General features: G+C 46.9%; 1 protein-coding gene across 1 annotated transcript in view; it reads right to left on the bottom strand.

Moving 5' to 3' along the window:
• Window positions 1-11106, bottom strand: part of LOC143766924 (uncharacterized) — a 98334-nt gene extending 87228 nt beyond the window's left edge. Inside the window, exons 1-5 of the mRNA XM_077254926.1 lie at window positions 11076-11106; window positions 9100-9249; window positions 8791-8970; window positions 8585-8708; window positions 8408-8505 (exon numbers count right to left, since the gene is read on the bottom strand). Coding sequence (XP_077111041.1) covers window positions 8408-8505; window positions 8585-8708; window positions 8791-8970; window positions 9100-9177 — 480 coding nt within the window. The 5' untranslated portion in view covers window positions 9178-9249; window positions 11076-11106. The remainder of the gene's footprint in view (window positions 1-8407; window positions 8506-8584; window positions 8709-8790; window positions 8971-9099; window positions 9250-11075) is intronic.
• Window positions 11107-24042: the final 12936 nt, after the last annotated feature.

Below are 24042 nucleotides of genomic sequence, written 5' to 3'. Positions count from 1 at the left end.
CCTTTAACACATTCTGTGAACTCTCTCTATATCCACCCCTCCCTTCTCCCCTCTCCCATGTATAACTCTGAGGCTCTACTGACATTTCTTACCCACTCCAAACCATCCAATACCTCCATGCAGCACTCAAAACGTTCATACAAATCATCCCACCACCTGCTCTGTTTTTTTCTCCTTTTACTAGTTATAGGTGACATCTCCCCCAACCCTGGGCCTCCCTCCACCAGCATACATTACTCTCCTGCAGCTAAATATAGAAACCCTGCTAATCTTATTAACATTCAGTGCATGCCTTCTCCTACCGCTTTCCACTGTGCTCTCTGGAATTAACGGTCTGTGTGTAACAAACTAACTTACATTCACAATTTTTTCCTCTCTAACTCCGTTAACATTCTGGCTATTACAGAAACCTAGATCCAGCATTCAGACACCACCGCCGCTGCAGCTCTCTTGTTTGGTGGGCTGAAATTTTTACATACCACCAGACCTGAGAACAGACAGGGTGGAGGTGTTGGCTTGCTCCTTTTATCACAATGTGCTTTCCAGGTCATCTGTTATGACCTGGTGGTTAAGGAGCAACACTGTCATGACCTGGTGGTTAAGGAGCAACATGGGATGAGCTCTGAGGAGGTGGTATCTGTACTGACCGCAGTTCCTAATCCTAACACCAACACTAGAAATAGCCGTGGGATGTTCCTGTCACTCCCTAGACACCTCGTCACAGCCTGAGAACTAACTACCCCTAAAGATGGAAACAGAAAGCTATCTTGCCTCAGAGAAAACCCCAAAAGGAAAGATAGCCCCCCACAAATATTGACTGTGAGTGGAGAGGGAAATTACATACACAGAAATGAAAACAGACTTTAGCAAAGGAGGCCAACACTAATCTAGATAGACAGAATAGGAAAGGATACTGTGCGGTCAGTATTAAAAACTAAAAGTCCACACAGAGTTTACAAAAATAATCTCCACACCGACTCACGGTGTGGAGGGCAAATCTGCTACCCCAGAACTTCCAGCTAGACTGAATATATCATGCTGACAAGCTGGACAAGAAAAAACCTAACATGAGCTGAGCAATTAAGTCCACAGCAAATGGACAACCAAAAGAACTAGCAAGAACTTATCTTTTGCTGAAATGGACAGGTCATCAGAGAAATCCAAGGACAGATCTGAATCCAACCCAGAAACATTGACAGCTAGCATGGACTGAAGACCAGAGCCAGGTTAAATAGCAGAGCCAGGAGAGGCAGTTCCACTTGAAACCACCAGAGGGAGCCCAAGGGCAGAATTCACAAAAGTGCCATTCACAACCACCGGAGGGAGCCCAAGAACGGAATTCACAACGGTACCCCCCCCTTGAGGAGGGGGTCACCGAACCCTCACCAGAGCCCCCAGGCCGATCAGGACGAGCCAAGTGAAAAGTACGAACCAAATCGGCAGCATGGACATCGGAGGCAACAACCCAAGAATTATCCTCCTGGCCATAACCATTCCACTTGACCAGATACTGAAGCTTCCGCCTCGAAAAACGAGAATCCAAAATCTTCTCCACCACATATTCCAACTCCCCCTCAACCAACACCGGAGCAGGAGGATCAACAGAAGGAACCATGGGCACCACATATCTCCGCAACAAAGATCTATGGAAAACATTATGGATGGAAAAAGAAGCTGGAAGGGCCAAACGAAAAGATGCCGGATTGATAATTTCAGAAATCTTATAAGGACCAATAAAGCGAGGCTTGAACTTAGGGGAAGAAACCTTCATAGGAACATGACGAGAAGATAACCAGACTAAATCCCCAACACGAAGCCGGGGACCAACACACCGACGACGGTTAGCAAAACGTTGAGCCTTTTCCTGAGACAACGTCAAATTGTCCACCACATGAGTCCAAATTTGCTGTAACCTGTCCACCACAGAATCTACACCAGGACAGTCAGAAGGCTCAACCTGCCCTGAAGAAAAACAAGGATGAAAACCAAAGTTACAAAAAAAGGGCGAAACCAAGGTAGCCGAACTAGCCCGATTATTAAGGGCAAACTCGACAAACGGCAAGAAGGTCACCCAATCATCCTGATAAGCAGACACAAAGCATCTCATATAGGTTTCCAAGGTCTGATTGGTTCACTCAGTTTGGCCATTTGTCTGAGGATGAAATGCTGAAGAAAAAGACAAATCAATGCCCATTCTAGCACAAAAGGACCGCCAAAACCTAGAAACAAACTGGGAACCTCTGTCAGACACAATATTCTCCGGAATGCCATGCAAACGAACCACATGCTGAAAAAATTATGGAACCAAATCAGAGGAGGAAGGCAACTTAGGCAAAGGTACCAAATGGACCATCTTAGAAAACCGGTCACAAACCACCCAGATAACAGACATCTTCTGGGAAACAGGAAGATCCGAAATAAAATCCATGGAAATATGCGTCCAGGGCCTCTCAGGGACCGGCAAAGGCAAAAGCAACCCACTAGCACGGGAACAGCAAGGCTTAGCCCGGGCACAAGTCCCACAGGACTGCACAAAAGAACGCACATCCCGCGACAAGGAAGGCCACCAAAAGGACCTAGCAACCAAATCTCTGGTACCAAAAATCCTAGGATGACCAGCCAATACTGAACAATGAACCTCAGAAATTACCTTACTAGTCCATCTATCAGGAACAAACAGTTTCCCCACTGGACAGCAGTCAGGTTTATCAGCCTGAAACTCCCGAAGCACCCGCCGTAAATCAGGGGAGATGGCAGAAAGAATCACCCCCTCCTTGAGAATACCAACTGGCTCAAGGACTCCCGGAGAATCAGGCAAAAAACTCCTAGAAAGGGCATCAGCCTTCACATTCTTAGATCCCGGAAGATATCATGCATGAAGGACTGAAACACAGATGGAGCATTAGAGAGCCCAAATGGCATCACAAGGTATTCAAAATGGCCTTCGGGCGTATTAAATGCTGTTTTCCATTCGTCACCCTGTTTAATACGAACAAGATTATACGCCCCTCGAAGGTCAATCTTAGTAAACCAACTAGCCCCCTTAATCCGAGCAAACAAATCAGAAAGCAAAGGTAAAGGGTACTGGAATTTGACCGTGATCTTCTTGAGAAGGCGATAATCTATACAGGGTCTCAAGGAGCCATCCTTCTTGGCAACAAAAAAGAATCCCGCTCCCAACGGTGACGAAGACGGGCGAATATGCTCCTTCTCCAAAGACTCCTTAACATAACTCCGCATAGCGGCATGCTCTGGCACAGACAGATTGAAAAGTCGGCCCTTAGGAAACTTACAGCCAGGAATCAAGTTAATAGCACAATCACAGTCCCTATGAGGAGGAAGGGAGCTGGACTTGGGCTCATCAAATATATCCTGGAAGTCCGACAAAATCTCAGGAACTTCAGAAGAGGGGGAAGAGGAAATGGACATCAAAGGTACATCACTATGTATCCCTTGACAACCCCAACTAGTCACAGACATAGATTTCCAATCCAGCACTGGATTATGTACCTGCAACCATGGAAAACCCAGCACAACAACATCATGCAAATTATGCAACACCAAAAAGCGACAATCTTCCTGATGTGCTGGAGCCATGTACATGGTCAACTGTGTCCAGTACTGAGGTTTATTCTTGGCCAATAGCGTAGCATCAATCCCCCTTAAGGGAATAGGGCTCTGCAAAGGCTCCAAGGAAAAACCACAGCATTTGGCGAATTCTAAGTCCATTAAGTTCAGGGCAGCGCCTTAATCCACAAATGCCATAACAGAAAAGGACGATAATGAGCAAATCAGGGTAACAGACAAGAGAAATTTAGGCTGTACAGTACTAATGGTAACAGACCTAGCGACCCTCTTAGTACGCTTAGGGCAATCAGAAATAGCATGAGTGGAGTCACCACAGTAAAAACACAGCCTATTCTGACGTCTGAATTCCTGCCGTTCTGCTCTAGTCAAAATCCTATCACACTGCATAGGCCCAGGACTCTGCCCAGAGGACACCGCCATATGATGCACCACCTTGCGCTCGCACAGGCGCCGATCAATCTGAATGGCCAAAGAAATTGATTCGTTCAAACCAGCAGGCGTGGGGAACCCCGCCATAACATCTTTAAGGGCTTCAGAAAGACCCTTTCTGAAAATTGCTGCCAGGGCATACTCATTCCATTTTGTGAGCACAGACCACTTTCTAAATTTCTGGCAGTATACTTCTGCCGCTTCCTGACCCTGACACAGAGCCAGCAAGGTTTTTTCTGCCTGATCCACAGAATTAGGTTTGTCATACAGCAATCCGAGAGCTTGAAAAAATGCGTCTACATTGAGCAATGCAGGATTCCCTGACTCAAGGGAGAATGCCCAGTCCTGCGGGTCTCCACGTAGCAGAGAAATTACAATCTTCACCTGCTGAATGGGGTCACCAGAGGAACGGGGTCTCAAAGCAAAAAACAATCTGCAGTTATTTTTAAAGTTCAAAAATTTGGATCTATCCCCCCAAAAAAAATCAGGAGTAGGAATTCTAGGCTCTAAAACCGGGGTCTGAACAACATAATCTTGGATACTCTGTACCCTTTCAGCGAGTTGATCCACACAAGAGAACAAACCTTGAACCTCCATCTCAGCACCAGAATCCTGAACCACCCAGAGATTAAGGGGAAAAAAAAAAGACAAAACAAACTGCACAGAAGAAAAAAAAAAAATGTCTCAGAACTTTTCTTTTCCCTCTTTTGAGATGCATTCAACACATTGTGGGCCAGCTGTACTGTTATGACCTGGTGGTTAAGGAGCAACACTGTTATGACCTGGTGGTTAAGGAGCAACATGGGACGAGCTCTGAGGAGGTGGTATCTGTACTGACCGCAGTTCCTAATCCTAACACCAACACTAGAAATAGCCGTGGGATGTTCCTGTCACTCCCTAGACACCTCGTCACAGCCTGAGAACTAACTACCCCTAAAGATGGAAACAGAAAGCTATCTTGCCTCAGAGAAAACCCCAAAAGGAAAGATAGCCCCCCACAAATATTGACTGTGAGTGGAGAGGGAAATGACATACACAGAAATGAAAACAGACTTTAGCAAAGGAGGCCAATACTAATCTAGATAGACAGAATAGGAAAGGATACTGTGCGGTCAGTATTAAAAACTAAAAGTCCACGCAGAGTTTACAAAAATAATCTCCACACCGACTCACGGTGTGGAGGGCAAATCTGCTTCCCCAGAGCTTCCAGCTAGACTGAATATATCATGCTGACAAGCTGGACAAGAAAAAACCTAACATGAGCTGAGCAATTAAGTCCACAGCAAATGGACAACCAAAAGAACTAACAAGAACTTATCTTTTGCTGAAATGGACAGGCCATCAGAGAAATCCAAGGAGAGATCTGAATCCAACCCAGAAACATTGACAGCTGGCATTGACTAAAGACCAGAGCCAGGTTAAATAGCAGAGCCAGGAGAGACGATCAGTGAAGGCAGCTGCCAACGCTAAACCCAAGGAGCAGCAGTTCCACTTGAAACCACCAGAGGGAGCCCAAGGGCAGAACTCACAAAAGTACCATTCACAACCACCGGAGGGAGCCCAAGAACGGAATTCACAACAGTCATCCCCCCGGTTCCCTCACTTACATTTCCTTACTTTGAAGTCCACGCCATCAGACTCTTTAAGCTCTTCTTGCAAGTGGCGGTTGTTTATCGCCCTCCAGGGTCCCCCCGCCAGTTTCTAGACCACTTTGCCACCTGGCTTACTCACTTTCTATCCTGTGACATCCGCACCCTCATCATGGGAGACTTTAACATCCCCATCAATGATCCCCTCTCCCAATCTGCCTCTCATCTTCTTTCTCTAACTTCTTCATTCGGCCTCTCACAGTTTACTAATTCTCCTACGCATGAGGACGGAAATACTCTGGACCTGGTTTTCTCCCGTCCCGGATCGCTGCACGACTTTACTAACTCCTCTTTCCCGCTCTCAGGCCACAACCTTCTTTCCTTCTCTGTCAAGAATTGTCTCCTCACCCAGGACACCCCCACTTACCACACTTATCGGAATACACGTTCCATTAATACCTAGCAGCTTATGGACAATCTCCACACATCTTTAGCCCCCATCTCCTCGCTCTCCTGTCCAGACTTAGCATTGTCACACTTCAATAATACACTGAAGAATGCCCTAGATGAAGCGGCAACTTCTACACGCAGAAAGGCCTGACACAGACAGTGGCAGACTTGGCACACTATGCAAACACACTTTCTTCAGCATTGCTCAAGGTGTGCAGAGCGGCAGTGGAGAAAATCTCTCTTAGCAGAAGACTTCATCAACTATAAGTTCATGCTCAAAACCTATAACTCTGCCCTTCATCTGGCCAAACAATCCTACTTTACCACCGTCATCACATCACTATCCAACAACCCAAGACAACTTTTTGAAACCTTAAACTCCCTCCTGAAACCTAAAGTACAGGCCCCCATCACCAACCTCAGCGGTGAGGATCTGGCCACTTATTTCCTAGAAAAAAATCAACCACATCCATCAACCTCTCTCTTTCTTCAGGTATCTTTCCCTCCTCATTTAAACATACCATCATAACCCCTTTACTTAAAAAGCCATCCCTGGACCAGAACTGCACTGCTAACTACAGACCTGTCTCTAACCTTTCCTTCATCTCTAAACTCCTAGAACGCTTGGTCCACTCCCACCTAATCCGCTATCTCTCGGATGATTCTCTTCTTGACCCCTTACAATCTGGTTTCCGCTCTTTACACTCCACTGAAACTGCCCTCACTAAAGTCTCTAATGATCTAATAACAGCTAAATCCAAAGGTCATTGCTCTCTGCTGATTCTCATGGATCTCTCTGCCGCATTTGACACTGTGGATCACCAGCTCCTCCTCACTATGCTCCGCTCCATCGGCCTCAAGGACACAGCCCTCTCCTGGTTCTCCTCCTACCTCTCTGACCGCTCCTTCACTGTATCCTTTGCCGGCTCCTCTTCCTCTCCTCGTCCCCTTACTATCGGGGTTCCGCAGGGCTCAGTCTTAGGCCCCCTCCTCTTCTCTCTATACACGGCCCCTATTGGACAAACAATCAGCAGATTTGGGTTCCAGTATCATCTCTATGCTGATGACACCCAATTATACACTTCTTCCCCTGACATCACCCCTACCCTAATTCAAAATACCAAGGATTGTCTGTCTGCTGTCTCTAACACCATGTCCTCCCTCTATCTGAAACTAAATCTCTCCAAAACGGAACTTCTTGTGTTTCTCCCTTCTACTAACCTCACTCTTCCCAACATCGACATTACCCTGGAGGGTTCAACCATAACTCCCAAGCAGCATGCCCGCTTTCTTGGGGTCATATTCGACACCAAACTTTCCTTTACTCCCTATATCCGATCACTCACTCGCTCTTGTCACCTACATCTTAAAAACATCTCCAGAATCCGACCTTTTCTCACCTTTGAAACTGCTAAGACGCTTACTGTCGCTCTTATTCATTCCCGTCTGGACTACTGCAACTCCCTTCTGATCGGTCTCCCTCTTACCAAACTTTCTCCTCTACAATCCATCTTGAATGCGGCAGCCAGGGTCATATTTCTGTCCAGCCGATGCCTCCATCTTGTGCCAGTCATTACACTGGCTACCCATTCGCTACAGGGTCCAGTATAAACTCATCTCTCTCATCCACAAAGCTCTCCACAGTTCTGCACCGCCTTATATCTCCTCTCTCATCTCTGTCCATCGCCCTACACGTGCCCTCCGTTCTACAAATGACCTAAGACTAACATCCCCCGTAATCCGAACCTCCCACCTCCATCTCCAAGACTTCTCTCGTGCTGCGCCAGCTCTCTGGAATGCACTTCCCAGACGATCAGACTGATACCTAGCCCCGACCTATTCAAGCGCGCTTTAAAAACCCATCTCTTCAAACAAGCCTACCACATCAACTACTCAGTAAACTAACTTTGCCCTGTTCCCTCCTTCCAAATATTACTCTGAATCTGCCCCCTACTATTCATCTGTCTCCACACCCTCCATGCACACGATAACTGCACTGGATACTTGACTCTTGCACTTAAACACACAGGCTGATGACCGGATCATGCAGCTTTATATGAAAATCCCTATTAATTATAATTGTCAGACCTGAAATAACAAGCACTTTTCACCTATTGTGTCCCCCCCATTTCCTTGTAGATTGTAAGCTTGCGAGCAGGGACCTCACTCCTAATGTCACTGTTTAAATTGTCTTAACGTACTGAATTTGTTTGTACATGTCCCCGCTTAATTGTAAAGTGCTGCGGAATATGGTGGTGCTATATAAATAACAATTATTATTATTATTATTGTTTTGCCATCTCCACCATTCTCATTATACAAGTATCTCTTGACACCTTCTCTCCATCTACCTGGTGATCCTGAGGAGCATTGGGATCTTCTTGGTTACAGTCCTGTGGAAGAAGAGGACGAGGACATCTCTCTGGTGTTGTCCTCTTACTGGATAGATCTGGAGGAAACACATACAGGGAGTGAATTCATTCTTTACATACAGATAATTATAGGCCGTGTGTATTTAGTCCTATTACCTGGAGATGTGAGGGGCTGGGGAACCTCCATTATGACGTTCTTGTACAGATCTCTGTGTCCTTCTAAATACTCCCACTCCTCCATGGAGAAATAGACAGCGACATCCTGACACCTCATAGGAACCTGACACATACAATGATACCGTCATCCCCCGATCCCTTCATAGTGTTACTGTATAATGTCCCAGCATTCCCAGCAGTGTCACCTCTCCAGTCAGCAGCTCAATCATCTTGTAGGTGAGTTCTAGGATCTTCTGGTCATTGATGTCCTCATGGATCAGGAGGTGAGGTGGAGGCCCCGTGATTGGGCTCAGGGGTCTTTCCCATCCCTCAGACACAGGGTCCTGACAGCGATCACTAGAGGTCTTCTTCACCACTGTGTAATCCTGGTAATGGAGAGACACATTAATAAATCTCACTACAGACATTTCCAGAGTCCTCACCTCTCCAGTTCTGTCCATCTGTTATTCCCATAGATAAGAATGATGTAATGTGACGTCATCAGAATCTCTCACCTCTCCAGTAAGCCGGGAGAGGATCTCTAGGGTGAGGTGTAATATCCTCTCCGCCATCTTGTCTCTGTCCATATCCATCTGTGATGGGTAAATCAGGAAAATTCTCTTCTATAGAAGATCTTCACTGAGAGGATCCGATATTGTAGAGACCTGAATGAGAAGATGAGCCGATGTAACATCATAAGAATCCTGTAATAATACAATTACTGGAGATAATAAGGGAAACATATGAGGAGATTTATTATTTTACAGTATTTAGTTTCCTTCTTTACATCTACTAATAAATCCTATATATTTAGGCCACAGACAACAAGCAGTTTCTTCCTCGGAGTCGGCAGCTGAATACGTTTCTCATAGACTCATCTTCCATAACGCTAATTCTCGTCTCATTTACCGACCCTGGAATCGGCATTAGCAATACTGCAGGAGATATTCATTACACGCGACATGAGAAATAACAACTTCATGATGAGGACGACATCTTCATCTTCTACTACGGCTCTAGAGACATATGTGGCCAGAGTCGGTCACTGACTCCATCCCCACCGGCCGTCTATATGAAGGTTTCCCGTCTTCCCCGCACTGGAATCTTCTATCACGTTAGATCTCAGCTCTGATTCACACACAGGAGTTTGTTTATAGCCTAGGAAAGGGAGTAATACCCATGGAGCTTCCCTGGCTAGTAATATCAGCTCACAACTGTATACTTAGCCTTTAGTGGCTATTAAAATCGGGGACTCCCCTAAAAAAGTGACGTAGGGTGCACCTATATTTAATAACCAGCAAAGGTTATGCAGACAGTTGCGGGTTGATATTAATAGCCTAGGAACAGGCCATGGATACTGCACCCCCAGGCTAAAAATATCAGCTTTCAGCCGCCCGGAAAAGGCACATCTCTAAGATGCACCAATTCTGGCACTTAACCTCTTTGGATGATACACTCCTGCCTATCCAACTATCGTATGGTAAATATCTCATAGATCCTGGGTTCATTAGTATTTGCACCAAGAAGGAGGCTAAGTGAGTATTTATTAATTAACTGTCGGTGGTCGGAGGTAGTCAGTGAGGTGGATGGTTCCATATTGTGCATGTAGGGGGCAGTACTGTGGGAACATTAGAAAGTGGGGGGATGGCAGTACTGTGGGGACATTATACTGTGTGTGAGGGGGATGCCAGTCCTGTGGAAACATTATCCTGTGTCTGTGGGAAGCCACTAATGTGAGAACAAAATACTGTGTGTGGGGGTATGACGGTACTATGAGAACATTATACTGTGTGTGGGGGTATGGCGGTACTGTGAGAACATTATACTGTGTGGGGGTATGGCGGTACTATGAGAACATTATACTGTGTGGTGGGTATGGCAGTAGTGTGAAAATACCTTTTTTACGAGAGATGCCAGTACTGTGGAAACATTATACTGTGTGAGCGCCATCATATATATTACATAAGGGGTGTAATAAGAAGAGTCATAAAAAAGACTCCTCTGGGCTGTGCTGCATTTGTACAGACTGCTATCTGCCGTCCAGACGGGACCATGTGACACCAATGGGAAGAGGGAGGGTTTCCGGAGGGAAGAGTCTAGAGGGTGCACCTGGTCAGGAGACCTTGATGGCGCAGTTACTGAGATTATAAAGGCCGGAGCCCCAAAGACAGAACAGATTTGGCGCCAACAAAGGAAAGGGGTGCGGGGAAGAATCTGAGGTACCAGCTCCTGGTAAAGTGCCCGAGGCAGCTGGGTGTGGGGCAGAACCTGCTTACAGGGCATAATGGGGGCATTACACTGTGTGGGGCCAAGAAAGGGGCCCTGTACTAGGAGAACACTCCGCTCCTCACTTCCTGTCCTCCATAGTTGGCTCGTATGTATCTATTACAGGAAACAGAACAACAACGTTATGGTTCTTATAAAGAGTCTCCTCCGTGCAGAAGGGGTTAATGTCCCCGGCTGCGCTCAGTACTGGGGAATCTCCACATACCTCCACCTGCAGAGCCGCACTCCACAGATATGGCTGCTCTGTGCGCACAGGACCTGTGATGAGGTCACAGGGGAGGAGTCAGAGGTCACGTGATCCGCAGTGAAGACGCTACATGGAGACTTCTCCTCAGTCAGTGACATTCCCGCCATTATTCGCCCTCACTACTGGCACAATCACCTCGCGCCGCCTTTTCTACACAATGTTCTGTGTGGAATGTAACGTGTGATTTCTCTGGAGACAAATAGACCCCACACATGAGGGGATTATCACCGGTTACCGGACGTCTAGTATATGGCGGCATATGATTGTGCTATCGCCTCCACACCAGGAGCTAAAAGGCCGAAATCTCGCTTATTTACCCCCTTCCAGTGTCCGGCTAAGGGCTCATTTCCACATGCGAGACCTCCATTTCCTTCAGTCGCGGTGATGCGCCCCCTGGTGGATGTCCTCATATGACCTGGAGCGTGGGAAAAAGTTCCCAGGCTGCAGTTCATGAGAACATCCACCAGAGGGCGCATCACCGCGACTCAATGTAAGTACAGATCCAGCTTTCCTTTCAGCACCCGGGGATTACAGACACGAGCGAGTGGTTTATCGCAGCTCATGCCTGTAATATTAGTTAACCCCTTCAGATGGATTAGTTCGTGGGACGTGATCTGACATCAGAAGGTATGTATATTGTGCGTTTATTATTTTTCCAAGCGAGGGTCTGAAAATGGAATGAGAGAGCAATAAATTATTACAACAACCGCTGTGTTTATTTCATTAAAATACTTTTAAATCATGTGTGTGTGTGTTTTTTAACCCTTTCCAACAATTGGATTAATAATGGATAGGTGTCATCATTGACGCCTCTCCATTATTAATCTGGCTTAATGTCCCCTTACAATAGCAAGGTGGCATTAACCCTTCATTACCCCATATCCCACCGCTACAGGGAGTGGGAAGAGAGTGGCCAAGTGCCAGAATAGGCGCATCTTCCAGATGTGCCTTTTCTGGGGTGGCTGGGGGCAGATGTTTGTAGCCGGGGGGGCCAATAACCATGGACCCTCTCCTGGCTATTAATATCTGCCCTCAGTCACTGGCTTTACCACTCTGGCAGAGAAAATTGTGCGGGAGCCCACGCCAATTTTTTCCGCCATTTAACCCTTTATTTCAGCAGCTACAGCGCTGAAATTTTGCACATACACACACTACTAACATTAGTAGTGTGGAATATGCAAAAAAAAGGGGATATGAGATGGTTTACTGTATGTAATCATGTCTCATATCCTGTCGGGTTTGTGCAGGAGAAATGAAAAGCCGGCAATTGAATTACCGGCTGTTCACAGATATCGCGCTGAATGAAATCTAAATACAGAATATATATATATGTGTCTCAATGACATATATATACATATATATACTGTATACAGGGGTGGGATTCAGCCGGTACGACCCGGTACGGGGCAGCCGTTTACTAAAATTTCTATCTGCCAGCGTTCCGGTAATTGAAAATGGTTGCCACGCCCCCGGGGCCATAGCAACTGACAGCAGGCACGTGACGGGCTGCCGCTCCGGGGTCGCATGGCTACAGCAGGCAGCGCACGGCTCTGTCCCCTCCCGCTGCCAACTGTTCCAAGCAATGCGCCAGAGCCCGCGCCGGGTGATGACGTAACAGACGTCAGTGCTTGGACCCACAACAGCTGCGCAGCGGAGCCTGCAAGGGCCGGAGTCCGGACCCTGCCAAGGATGCAGCCGCTGACTGTACGAGCGGCGAGGCCTTGATCTACCGCAAGGAACGGGGGCTTCACACCTTTCGGGCCGCAGCTGTCACCGGGCGGAGAAGACCCTGAGCGGAGCGTCCCCTGGTAATGATGGTGATGGCAGCAGATCTGTCACTAGTTACCTCTCCTGTCCTGCAGCTGTGCTGTGCCGATCACTGTCCGCATCATGTAAAGGTGCCGTTACACTAAGCAACTTACCAGCGATCGCGACCAGCGACGTGATCGCTGGTAAGTTGCTGTGTGGTCGCTGGGGAGCTGTCACACAGACAGCTCTCTCCAGCGACCAAGCGACTTCAGCATCGCTGAAACTGTCTTCAGCGATGCCGAAGTCCCCATGTAAAAAAAACAAAAAAAACACTACATACGCACCTTCTGTCGTCCTTCATGTCCCTCGGCGCTTGCCGCACTGACTGTGTCTCAGGGCCGGCCGGCCGTAACAGCGGTGCCCAGCGGTGAACCGCTGTTACTGCAGGTTCACCGCTGGGCTCTGCTTTACGGCCGGACGGCGCTGAGACAGTCAGTGCGGGAAGCTCCAGGGGACGTGACGGACAACAGACGGTGAGTATGTAGTGTTTTTTTTTTACTTTTACCATGGTATCCATGGTAAATATCGGGTTACTAAGCGCGGCCCTGCGCTTAGTAACCCGATGTTTACCATGGATACCAGTGAAGACATCGCTGGATCGGCGTCACACACGGCGATCCAGCGGTGTCAGCGGGAGAGTTGCGACGAAAGAAAGTTCGTCCACTCTCCCTGCAACCAGCGATATCCCAGCAGGATCCAGATCGCTGCTGCGTGCCAAACATAGCGATATCGCTATGCAGGACGCTGCAACGTCACGGATCGCTGGCGATATCGCCTAGTGTGACGGTACCTTAAGATGGCTGCCTGTGCTCCTCTCCACACTGTGTGCAGGATCTGGCCTTCATGCTCTACTGTTCTCTGGTAGCAGCCATTCCATTCTAGGGAGAAACTGATGGTAGTTTTCTTCATTGGGGTTAGTGACAGGAAGTGGAGAAATGTCAGTGCCCCCAGTTACAGACCTCCGTATGTGCAGGTGTCTAGCGGACCTGTATATTGATGTTGTGTAGATAGACTGACGAGTGTATGGTATCTGGTTATACCGGTGGTTGCAGTTGTTGTTCTCCGCCGTATGGATGATGCTTTTGCCTCGCTGCAGGCTAATGATGGTTGTGCTTGGTGATACGGTGTATACAATGCATCCATGATAATCATCTGTCGTTCGGGTAATATGTGATGTGCAGCTACACTGCCCGCACTCCGCAAGCTGCAATGCACGGGGGCGTCTGCCATCTTCCTATAATAAGGCTCTGATCACATGGTGCGCCGACATTCCCGGTGTCTGTTCTGTCTTAGGGACCAATAAATGGAATACGTGATCTGCTGCATCCTTCGTGCTCATTGTTGACAGAGTGGCCCCAGTGATCATGATTGGGTCTGGTTTTTTTAGAACAGAAAAAAGTCCTTAAGAAACCAAATCCAAACAAACCCCATAACTATCAATGAGGCCTCTCTCGTCTCCACTGGCATACCTGATACAGCGGGTCACTTATTCTGTTTGTTCCTTAAACAGAACAGTCAGATGGAGTGTCCGAACATCAATGTGAACAGAACTTTAAAGGGTTAAAGTTATTAGCCAGTCCTCAGGAGAACAGCATTCAGCTTTCTGCATCAGTCCCATAGCCAATGTGTGGAGGGGTGGCATGCATGGGTCGCCACCACGCCATTCTGTCGGGGCATGTCACAGCCACCTTCTCAGGTTCAGTGAGAGTCCCAGGGGCCGGACCCCCCCCGGTCAGCAAGTTATCACCTATTCTGTGGGTGTAATAGATGTATGGAAATTATTAGCAGCTTTTACATTGTGGCATGCCCATCCTAACAGCATGAATTCCCACTCTATCCATGGTCGTGTTCACTGCAGGTTGTATTTCACTTTTGTAACGTCCCTTTGCTTAGGTTGGAATTGAGAAGAAATCCATAACTTATTGCAGATTTTTACATCATGTTCAATAAGTCCTAAAATCTATGCAAATTATTTCCTCCAATAAAATTGAGATTTCAAACAGACATTAAAGGGATTTTCCACTTCCTTAATTTACCTCTCATACTATGGCCAGGTTTTTGCCAATCACCCTGAGAGGTTTTTTTTTACTCTCCAGACTCCCAGAGTCTGGAGAATCGTGCCACTGGGCGTGGCTTATTAGTATGGGCGGGGTTATTGAAAATGGGCGTGGCCAAAATTCCGGCCGCCGCGACTTAGAGGACCTGTTGTTAAAAATTTGAATCCCACCCCTGACTGTATATATGTTTTCCCGAACATTTGAGCACATAAATCCATTAGATGTCGGTTTTGCAAGCTTGCAAGAAAAACTCGGCATACGGATGTCACACGGATCATTTGATGCGAGGAAATCGCATCCTCGCACTGCACACGGATCACTGTTTTTGAAACATTTGTGCGATTCTCGGCCGTGAAAAACGGACCGTTTTTTTATACGTTAAGTGTGTCCCCGGCCTAAGGGTCATATACGGCCATGCCCCTCTCCAGTCGCTGTGGGGTTTGGTAATAGGATGGAGGGCGGCGTCCATGCTTGGACTTCAAAGAGAGTAATAAAATCACAGCTCACCTTCCCTGTCCTTTACCCCTTACACCTGACCTGTTTAGCCAATTACCTGGAGATAAATGGTTTTACAGACTTAACGTGAGAGGGGCATATAACCTTATACGTATCGCCATGGTGACGGATGGAAGACCGCACACAATACACCTGAGGGGCAGATTGAACATTTGATGCTGCCATTCGGGGTAACCAATGCTTCGTCAGTCTGTGAAAATGTCATTAATTATATATTTTCTCACTGATTGGTAGATTTGTGGTAATTTTCCTGGATGATATAGTGAGTTCCTCACGTACTCTGGAGGAGCATGGTGAGCATGTCAGACAGGTTCTCCAGGTTCTACATGACAACTATTTATTTGCTAACCTGGAGAAATGGCAATTTGTGGTACAGCAGGTCCAGTCCTCAGGACATTTGGCTTCTGCCTTGGGGTTTCAGATGGACCCCGTTAAGGTCCAAGCAGTCCCTGATTGCTTCTAACCAAGTAACCTGAAAGTGTTATGTTTTCAGGTTTTTTTTCCATGAACCATAATTTATCTTTGTCTAACAGACTTTCTCATGAACTTTGACATATCGTGCTTTGTTTGGCTTTTTCTTTCCATAAAGACTGCATATAAACGTTCCAAGCTTGACATGTTCATCCGCTATCAGGTTTGTCCTGAGGAAGAGGTCCTGTGTGACTGTGAAACACGTTGACTTTGAAAACCTATTTGAATAAACGTTTTTAAGGAAATCTCCATATCTGATGGTCTTCATCAGCAGTGCAGGTACAGACACATTATACCCGGATCATCTATTCTGCTCGGTCTTTGGCCCCGTGTCCTGCAGCAGCTGATTTATGCATTGAACATGTTGCTGAGGTGCCGCTCTATCAGGTGAGTGTAATACTCCTCTATTCTCATTATATCTTGTTATCAGATAAGAACCTATTTTTCACTTGTTTGTTCCTCAGTATCTCGACTACAAGAAATCTCTGTAAGGGTACTGTCACACTCTGCAACTTTCCAACGATCAACATTTTCCTGATTTACCCATCAAAGATGGATATGGACAGAGACAAGATGGTGGAGAGGATATTACACCTCACCCTAGAGATCCTCTTCCGGCTTACTGGAGAGGTGAGAGATTCTGATGACGTCACATTACATCATTCTTATCTATGGGAATAACAGATGGACAGAACTGGAGAGGTGAGGACTCTGGAAATGTCTGTAGTGAGATTTATTAATGCGTCTCTCCATTACCAGGATTACACAGTGGTGAAGAAGACCTCTAGTGATCGCTGTCAGGACCCTGTGTCTGAGGAATGGGGAAGACCCCTGAGCCCAATCACGGGGCCTCCACCTCACCCCCTGATCCATGAGGACATCAATGACCAGAAGATCCTAGAAGTCACCTACAAGATGATTGAGCTGCTGACTGGAGAGGTGACACTGCTGGGAATGCTGGGACATTATACAGTAACACTATGAAGGGATCGGGGGATGACGGTATCATTGTATGTGTCAGGTTCCTATAAGGTGTCAGGATGTCGCTGTCTATTTCTCCATGGAGGAGTGGGAGTATTTAGAAGGACACAGAGATCTGTACAAGAACGTCATAATGGAGGTTCCCCAGCCCCTCACATCTCCAGGTAATAGACAGGACTAAATACACACGGCCTATAATTATCTGTATGTAAATAATGAATTCACTCCCTGTATGTGTTTCCTCCAGATCTATCCAGTAAGAGGACAACACCAGAGAGATGTCCCCGTCCTCTTCTTCCACAAGACTGTAAGCAAGAAGATCCCAATGTTCCTCAGGACCATCAGGTAGATGGAGAGAAGGTGTCAGGAGATCTCCTCTATGATGTGTAGACGCCGGTGAAGGTCTTGTGCTCAGTCTTGTTTTAGCCACCAGTATTATATGTTTTATACTTGTGTGATGAGAACGGTGGAGATGGCAGGATTAGAGCTGATCATAGATGGGACTTCTCCATCTGTCGGTGACTTTTATAATATTTGTTTCAGGGTGAAGATCTGACCCATATTAATACTACAGAGACATATGTGAGGGGGGATGAGTGGTGTAAAGAGGAGATTCCCACATATGACTACCCAGGTGAGTAGTGACCACTAAATGCAGAGAGGTCACAGATTCTTCTCATCACCGGCTGTGGCTGCTTTATCGGTGGTGTAGTCCGGCCGTATTACCATGATCACCATTTTACCTCTAGACCACAACATTCTCCTCCACCCAAAACTGTTCAAATAACTTTGGCCATTGAAAGCCCTTTTCTATAGAACTTACAACCTGGTAGATCCACCTACCCCCTGGGTTTAGGAGACGCAGTTACCTGCCCAGATCTGTAAACTATAAAGCCAAATGACAGCGTACGTAGAATGTGCTGACAAGGTAGAAAATCACTTGAAGAAAAATATGCTGATGGGCCTGTAAGAGAAAGCGGAGGGTAATGATGCTGTTGGCTTCCTAGAACCCTGAGATCTTATCGGATGAATCTCCCTTCTCTCCCTTCTGTGCTGCTGAATGTGATCATATGGTCCCTACAAGACCAGGTCCAGTCTTTCTGGCCAAACTTCACTTTTATGATCGACAACATTAAATGTGCAGTGAGGCCAAGTGTGAATTTCTGGACAATAACAGAGTTTCCCTTTATCCTGACTTTTCAATTTGTATTAAAACCGACTAACTTCAAGGAGGATTGTGATCATCTACATAAAACCCATCACTACCGGTGCCGGTACAATAATACCATTTTTTATTGTACACCAAAGTAAAGGATAAAGATGAATATGAGTGTGTGGCTGAAGAAGTATCAAATTGTCAATTGATTTGGGCAACATTTTAATGCACCCTAATAGCTATAAGTAAAATACAGAAATGGCATAATTTATTAGTATAGTAGTCAGGAGACGATAAGGCTGTCTTCACATTGAACAGGATATTGTACGTCTCATAGGGTTTTATTATAGTAAAAAAAATATTCTACATGCTGTGTGATAATTGTTTTTTCTTTCTATTAGATAAGTTAAACTTTTGCGTATGAGTGTAAGGGGGTGACAGAGGCCGTCATATGCCCCCAACTTTGGACAGTATTCACATTGAATGTGTGCAGTGGCTGTAAATGTGTTCCTTTAATGTTGTTATGAAAATATAGGTACAGTGTAGGACTTAGACAGTAGAAGGAGCACAGTAGAATAGAATAGGGAGTTAGACCAATAGGATTAGTCTAGTTAGGAGGGGCTAATGTAGAGTAATTTGGGGAGCTTCCTGGAGTTATTCTGAGAGAGTGTGAGCCGGGAGCAAGGACAGGACAGTCGTGTCCAGGGGTAACATTTAAGTCAAGGAGCCCAGCAGTTCGGGGCCTAAGAGCTGACAGTCACACGGTAGTGGAGGAATATCTGGGCAGCATAAGAATGACAGCAGCTGACTTCGTGGGAACAACCCTTAACATCCAAGGCCTACGGCCAGGTAAAGAACGGAAAACCATTCTTCGACTTCACTTTTGGAGAGGGAAGTGGGCGGGGGAACTCCTAAAGAGGGTTAGTCTTACCAGTCAGTAAGCTACAGGACCGGCGAATCTGGTGGATATTCCAGGAGCAAAAATGGACAGTAGAGGGAATGGAAAGGTGATATTCTGCTAAGAATCTTGTGCTGTTTCTGTGACTAAACTGGTTGAGCTGAGTAAAATTGTTTTGTTGAAGATGAACCTGGACTGTGATTATGTGATGTTAAAAGAAAAGGAACCTTAGCAATGTGGAATGGACCCTGAGTTACAAGTGAGTGGATTGCAATGTATTAATGGAACAGAGGGTGCACTGAAACTGCCACCATTAGCCACGACTACTAACTGCCCTGCTCTCTGTTTCACTTGGCGTAGTACGGTGGGATCCGAATACCTCGCACTCAGAAGGTGGAGATACCTGAATTATGGCAAAGATGGTGGAAAATGGTGCGGAGACTGAGGACAACTCCAGCTCTGCCCCTCGTGGACATCCTGACCTGAAAGTGGCACGAAATTCCATCTGGCAGAGACAGTGGTCCAAACCTGAGGTGCATCCCCTGGTGAGCGGTGCCCGCGCATGGTGGGTGCGATGGAAACGAAGATCTCACCCCTTTCTGCAGATCCCTGAGATGAGCGGAGTCCGATGCTGAACAGGTGGAGCAGCACGAAGCGGCTCCACCCTGGAATTGGTGGGACCCAGAAGAAAATCCTGTGTGCAGCTTCACGGCGCCATTGCGAGGCATGACACCGTTACCTATGGCACACTCCTGCATCCATTGTTGTGGTGATGTCTGCCACATAGAGTGGAAGTGGCAGCAGGTGGTGGAAAGTACCCGGCCCAGAAGGCTGTGGGGGAACATCAGATGATGACGGCGAGTATTGGCCTAACAGATTCCAGTTACCTACTGGAGAGCAGTATTGGCGACTGCTGGAACCGGAATGTCGTGGACCAGAGAAGGTCGGTAACCAAGAAGAAAAGACTGCCCTGGAGGAGCATGAGCTGGAGGAGCCTGAACCGGAGGATGAGGCAGCTGCGCTGGTGGAGTCTGACGGTCGTGGAACGATGACGGCTGGGATGTCGGAGCAGTGGGACTATGAGCAGGCGGTGTGTGGAACTCTGTCCCAAACCCCAGAGCACAGGCCTGTGTTTGTGGACGGTTTGTCTCTCGGTCCAGCACTCGGATATCAGGAAGAAGGCCCCTTCCTGTTATGATCTGGTGACCTTGGAGCCACATGGACTTTCTCTGGAGTAGGTGGAACCTATACTGACCGCAATCCCTAAACTGACACCGCAACTAGAAGTAGCCGTGGGGTGTACCTAACACATCCTAGACACCTCGACACAGCCGGAGGACTAAATACCCCTATAGATGGAAATGGGAATTCTATCTTGCCTCAGAGCAGACCCCCAAAGGATAGGCAGCTCCCCACAAATATTGACTGTGAGTATCAGAGGAAAAACACACACAGACAGAAAACAGGATTTAGCAAAAGAAGCCACTCTAGCTAAATAGAAAAGGATAGGACAGAATACTAAGCGGTCAGTATTAAAACCCTAAAAATATCCACAGCAGATAATACAAAATTCCACAATCTAACTAAAGACATGGAATGTATATCTGCATCTCCAGAGAATCCAACTTGACTGAATAAATCCAAACACAGTCAAAGCTAGACTAAGGAAAACAATGAATAGCACTGAATTGTAAAGCGCTGCAGAAACAAAACCAGACACTTATCTTTGCTGATTTTTGCAGCAGGGCAGGAGGAACCAGACAGAGATGCAAACCCTCCAAGAACAATGGACAACTGGCAAGGACTAATGAATCCTGCACACCTAAATAGCCCAGTCAGAGCTGCAATCAGCAGAAACACCTGCCCAGGATTGCAACCCAGGGACAACTGCATTACCACCAACAACCACCAGAGGGAACCCAAGAGCAGAATTCACCACAGTACCCCCCCCCCTTGAGGAGGGGGCACCGAACCCTCACCAGAGCCCCCAGGTCGATCAGGCAGCGCCAGATGAAAGGCACGGACCAAATGAGCAGCATGGACATCAGAGGCAAAAACCCAAGAATTATCCTCCTGGCCATAACCCTTCCATTTGACAAGGTACTGAAGCCTCCTCCTCGAAAAGCGAGAATCCAAAATCTTCTCGACCACATACTCCAACTCCCCATCAACCAACACAGGGGCCGGAGGATCAACAGAGGGAACAACGGGCACCACATATTTCCGCAATAAAGATCTATGGAAGACATTATGGATAGCAAACGAGGCCGGAAGGGCCAAACGAAAAGACACCGGATTAATAATCCCAGAAATCCTATAAGGACCAATAAACCAAGGCTTAAACTTAGGGGAAGAAACCTTCATAGGAACATGACGGGAAGACAGCCAGACCAGATCCCCAACCCGAAGCCGGGAACCAACGCACCGATGACGGTTAGCAAAACGTTGAGCCTCCTCCTGAGACAACACCAAATTGTCCACCACATGAGCCCAAATCTGCTGCAACCTGTCCACCACAGAATCCACACCGGGACAGTCAGAAGGCTCAACCTGCCCTGAAGAAAAACGAGGATGAAAACCAAAATTACAAAAGAAGGGCGAAACCAAAGTAGCCGAACTAGCCCGATTATTAAGGGCAAACTCGGCCAATGGCAAGAAAGCTACCCAATCATCCTGATCAGCAGACACAAAGCATCTCAAATAAGTTTCCAAAGTCTGATTAGTTCGCTCGGTCTGGCCATTTGTCTGAGGATGGAATGCGGAAGAAAAAGACAAATCAATGCCCAGCCTAGCACAAAAGGCCCGCCAAAACCTAGAAACAAACTGGGAACCTCTGTCGGACACAATATTCTCCGGAATACCATGCAAACGAACCACATGCTGAAAAAACAACGGAACCAAATCAGAAGAGGAAGGCAATTTAGGCAAGGCACCAAATGAACCATCTTAGAGAACCGGTCACAAACAACCCAGATAACTGACATCCTCTGAGAAACCGGAAGATCAGAAATAAAATCCATAGAAATATGCGTCCAGGGCCTCTCAGGGACCGGCAAAAGCAACCCACTAGCACGGGAACACAAGGCTTGGCCCATGCACAAGTCCCACAGGACTGCACAAAAGAATGCACATCACGTGACAAGGAAGGCCACCAAAAGGACCTACCAACCAAATCTCTGGTACCAAAAATACCAGGATGGCCAGCCAACACAGAACAATGAACCTCAGAAATCACTATACTAGTCCATCTATCAGGAACAAAGTTTCCCCACTGGGCAGCGGTCAGGTTTGTCAGCCTGAAATCAGGAGAAATGGCAGAAAGGACCACCCCCTCCTTCAGAATGCCGACCGGTTCAAGGACCTCAGGATAATCAGGCAAAAAACTCCTACAGAGGGCATCAGCCTTGATATTCTTAGAACCCGGAAGATATGAGACCACGAAATCAAAACGGGGATAAAAACAAGGACCATCGAGCCTGTCTAGGATTCAGCCGTCTGGCGGTGCTTAGCTCCCTCAAGCCAATGTCGCCACTCCTCAAACGCCCACTTCATAGCCAACAACTCCCGATTGCTGACATCATAATTGCGTTCAGCAGGCGAAAACTTACGGGAAAAGAAGGCACATGCTTTCATCAAGGAACCAACAGGATCCCTCTGAGACAAAACGGCCCCTGCCCCAATCTCAAAAGCGTCAACCTCAACCTGAAACAGAAGAGAAACATCCGTTGACGCAACACCAGGGCAGAAGTAAATCGGCGTTTAAGCTCCTGAAAGGCAGAGACAGCCGCAGAGGACCAATTCGTCACATCAGCGCCTTCCTTCGTCAAATCGGTCAAGGGTTTAACCACACTGGAGAAGTTAGCAATGAAACGGCGATAAAAATTAGCAAAGCCCAAAAATTTCTGAAGGCTCTTCACGGATGTGGGTTGAATCCAATCCTGAATCGCCTGAACCTTAACCGGATCCATCTCCATAGATGAGGGAGAAAAAATGAAGCCCAAAAAATAAACCTTCTGCACTCCAAAGAGACACTTAGACCCCTTCACGAACAAAGCATTATCACGAAGGATCTGAAATACCATCCTGACCTGTTCCACATGAGACTCCCAATCATCGGAAAAAATCAAAATGTCATCCAAATATACAATCATGAATTTATCAAGATAATTCCAGAAGATATCATGCATGAAGGACTGAAAAACAGATGGAGCATTAGAGAGCCCGAATGGCATCACAAGGTATTCAAAATGGCCCTCGGGCGTGTTAAACGCAGTTTTCCATTCATCACCCTGCTTAATACGAACAAGATTATATGCCCCCCGAAGGTCAATCTTCATAAACCAACTAGCCCCCTTAATCCTAGCAAACAAATCGGAAAGCAGAGGTAAAGGGTATTGAAACTTGACCGTGATCTTATTCAAGAGGCGATAATCAATACAGGGTCTCAAGGAGCCATCCTTCTTAGCAACAAAAAAAATCCCGCTCCCAACGGTGAAGAAGATGGCCGAATATGACCTTTCTCCAAAGACTCCTTAACATAACTCCGCATGGCGGTATGTTCAGGCACAGACAGTTTGAAAAGTCGGCCCTTAGGAAACTTACAGCCAGGAATCAAGTCAATTGCATAATCACAGTCCCTATGCGGTGGAAGGGAACTGGATTTGGGCTCATCGAATACATCCTGAAAATCAGACAAAAACTCTGGAATTTCAGAAGAGGAAGAAGAGGAGATTGACATCAAAGGAACATCATTATGAACCCCCTGGCAACCCCAACTAGTCACAGACATAGACTTCCAATCCAACACAGGATTATGTACCTGCAACCATGGAAAACCCAGCACGATAGCATCATGCAAATTATGCAACACCAGAAAACGACAATCTTCCTGATGGGCTGGCGCCATGCACATGGTCACCTGTGTCCAAAACTGGGGCTTATTCTTAACCAAAGGTGTAGCATCAATGCCGCTCAAAGGAATAGGGTTCTGCAAAGACTGCAAGGGGAAACCACAACGCCTGGCAAACTCAAACTCCA

Source organism: Ranitomeya variabilis, chromosome 4 (genome assembly GCF_051348905.1).
Source record: "Ranitomeya variabilis isolate aRanVar5 chromosome 4, aRanVar5.hap1, whole genome shotgun sequence".
Taxonomy (NCBI): domain Eukaryota; kingdom Metazoa; phylum Chordata; class Amphibia; order Anura; family Dendrobatidae; genus Ranitomeya; species Ranitomeya variabilis.
This window is presented reverse-complemented; position numbering and strand designations above follow the sequence as displayed.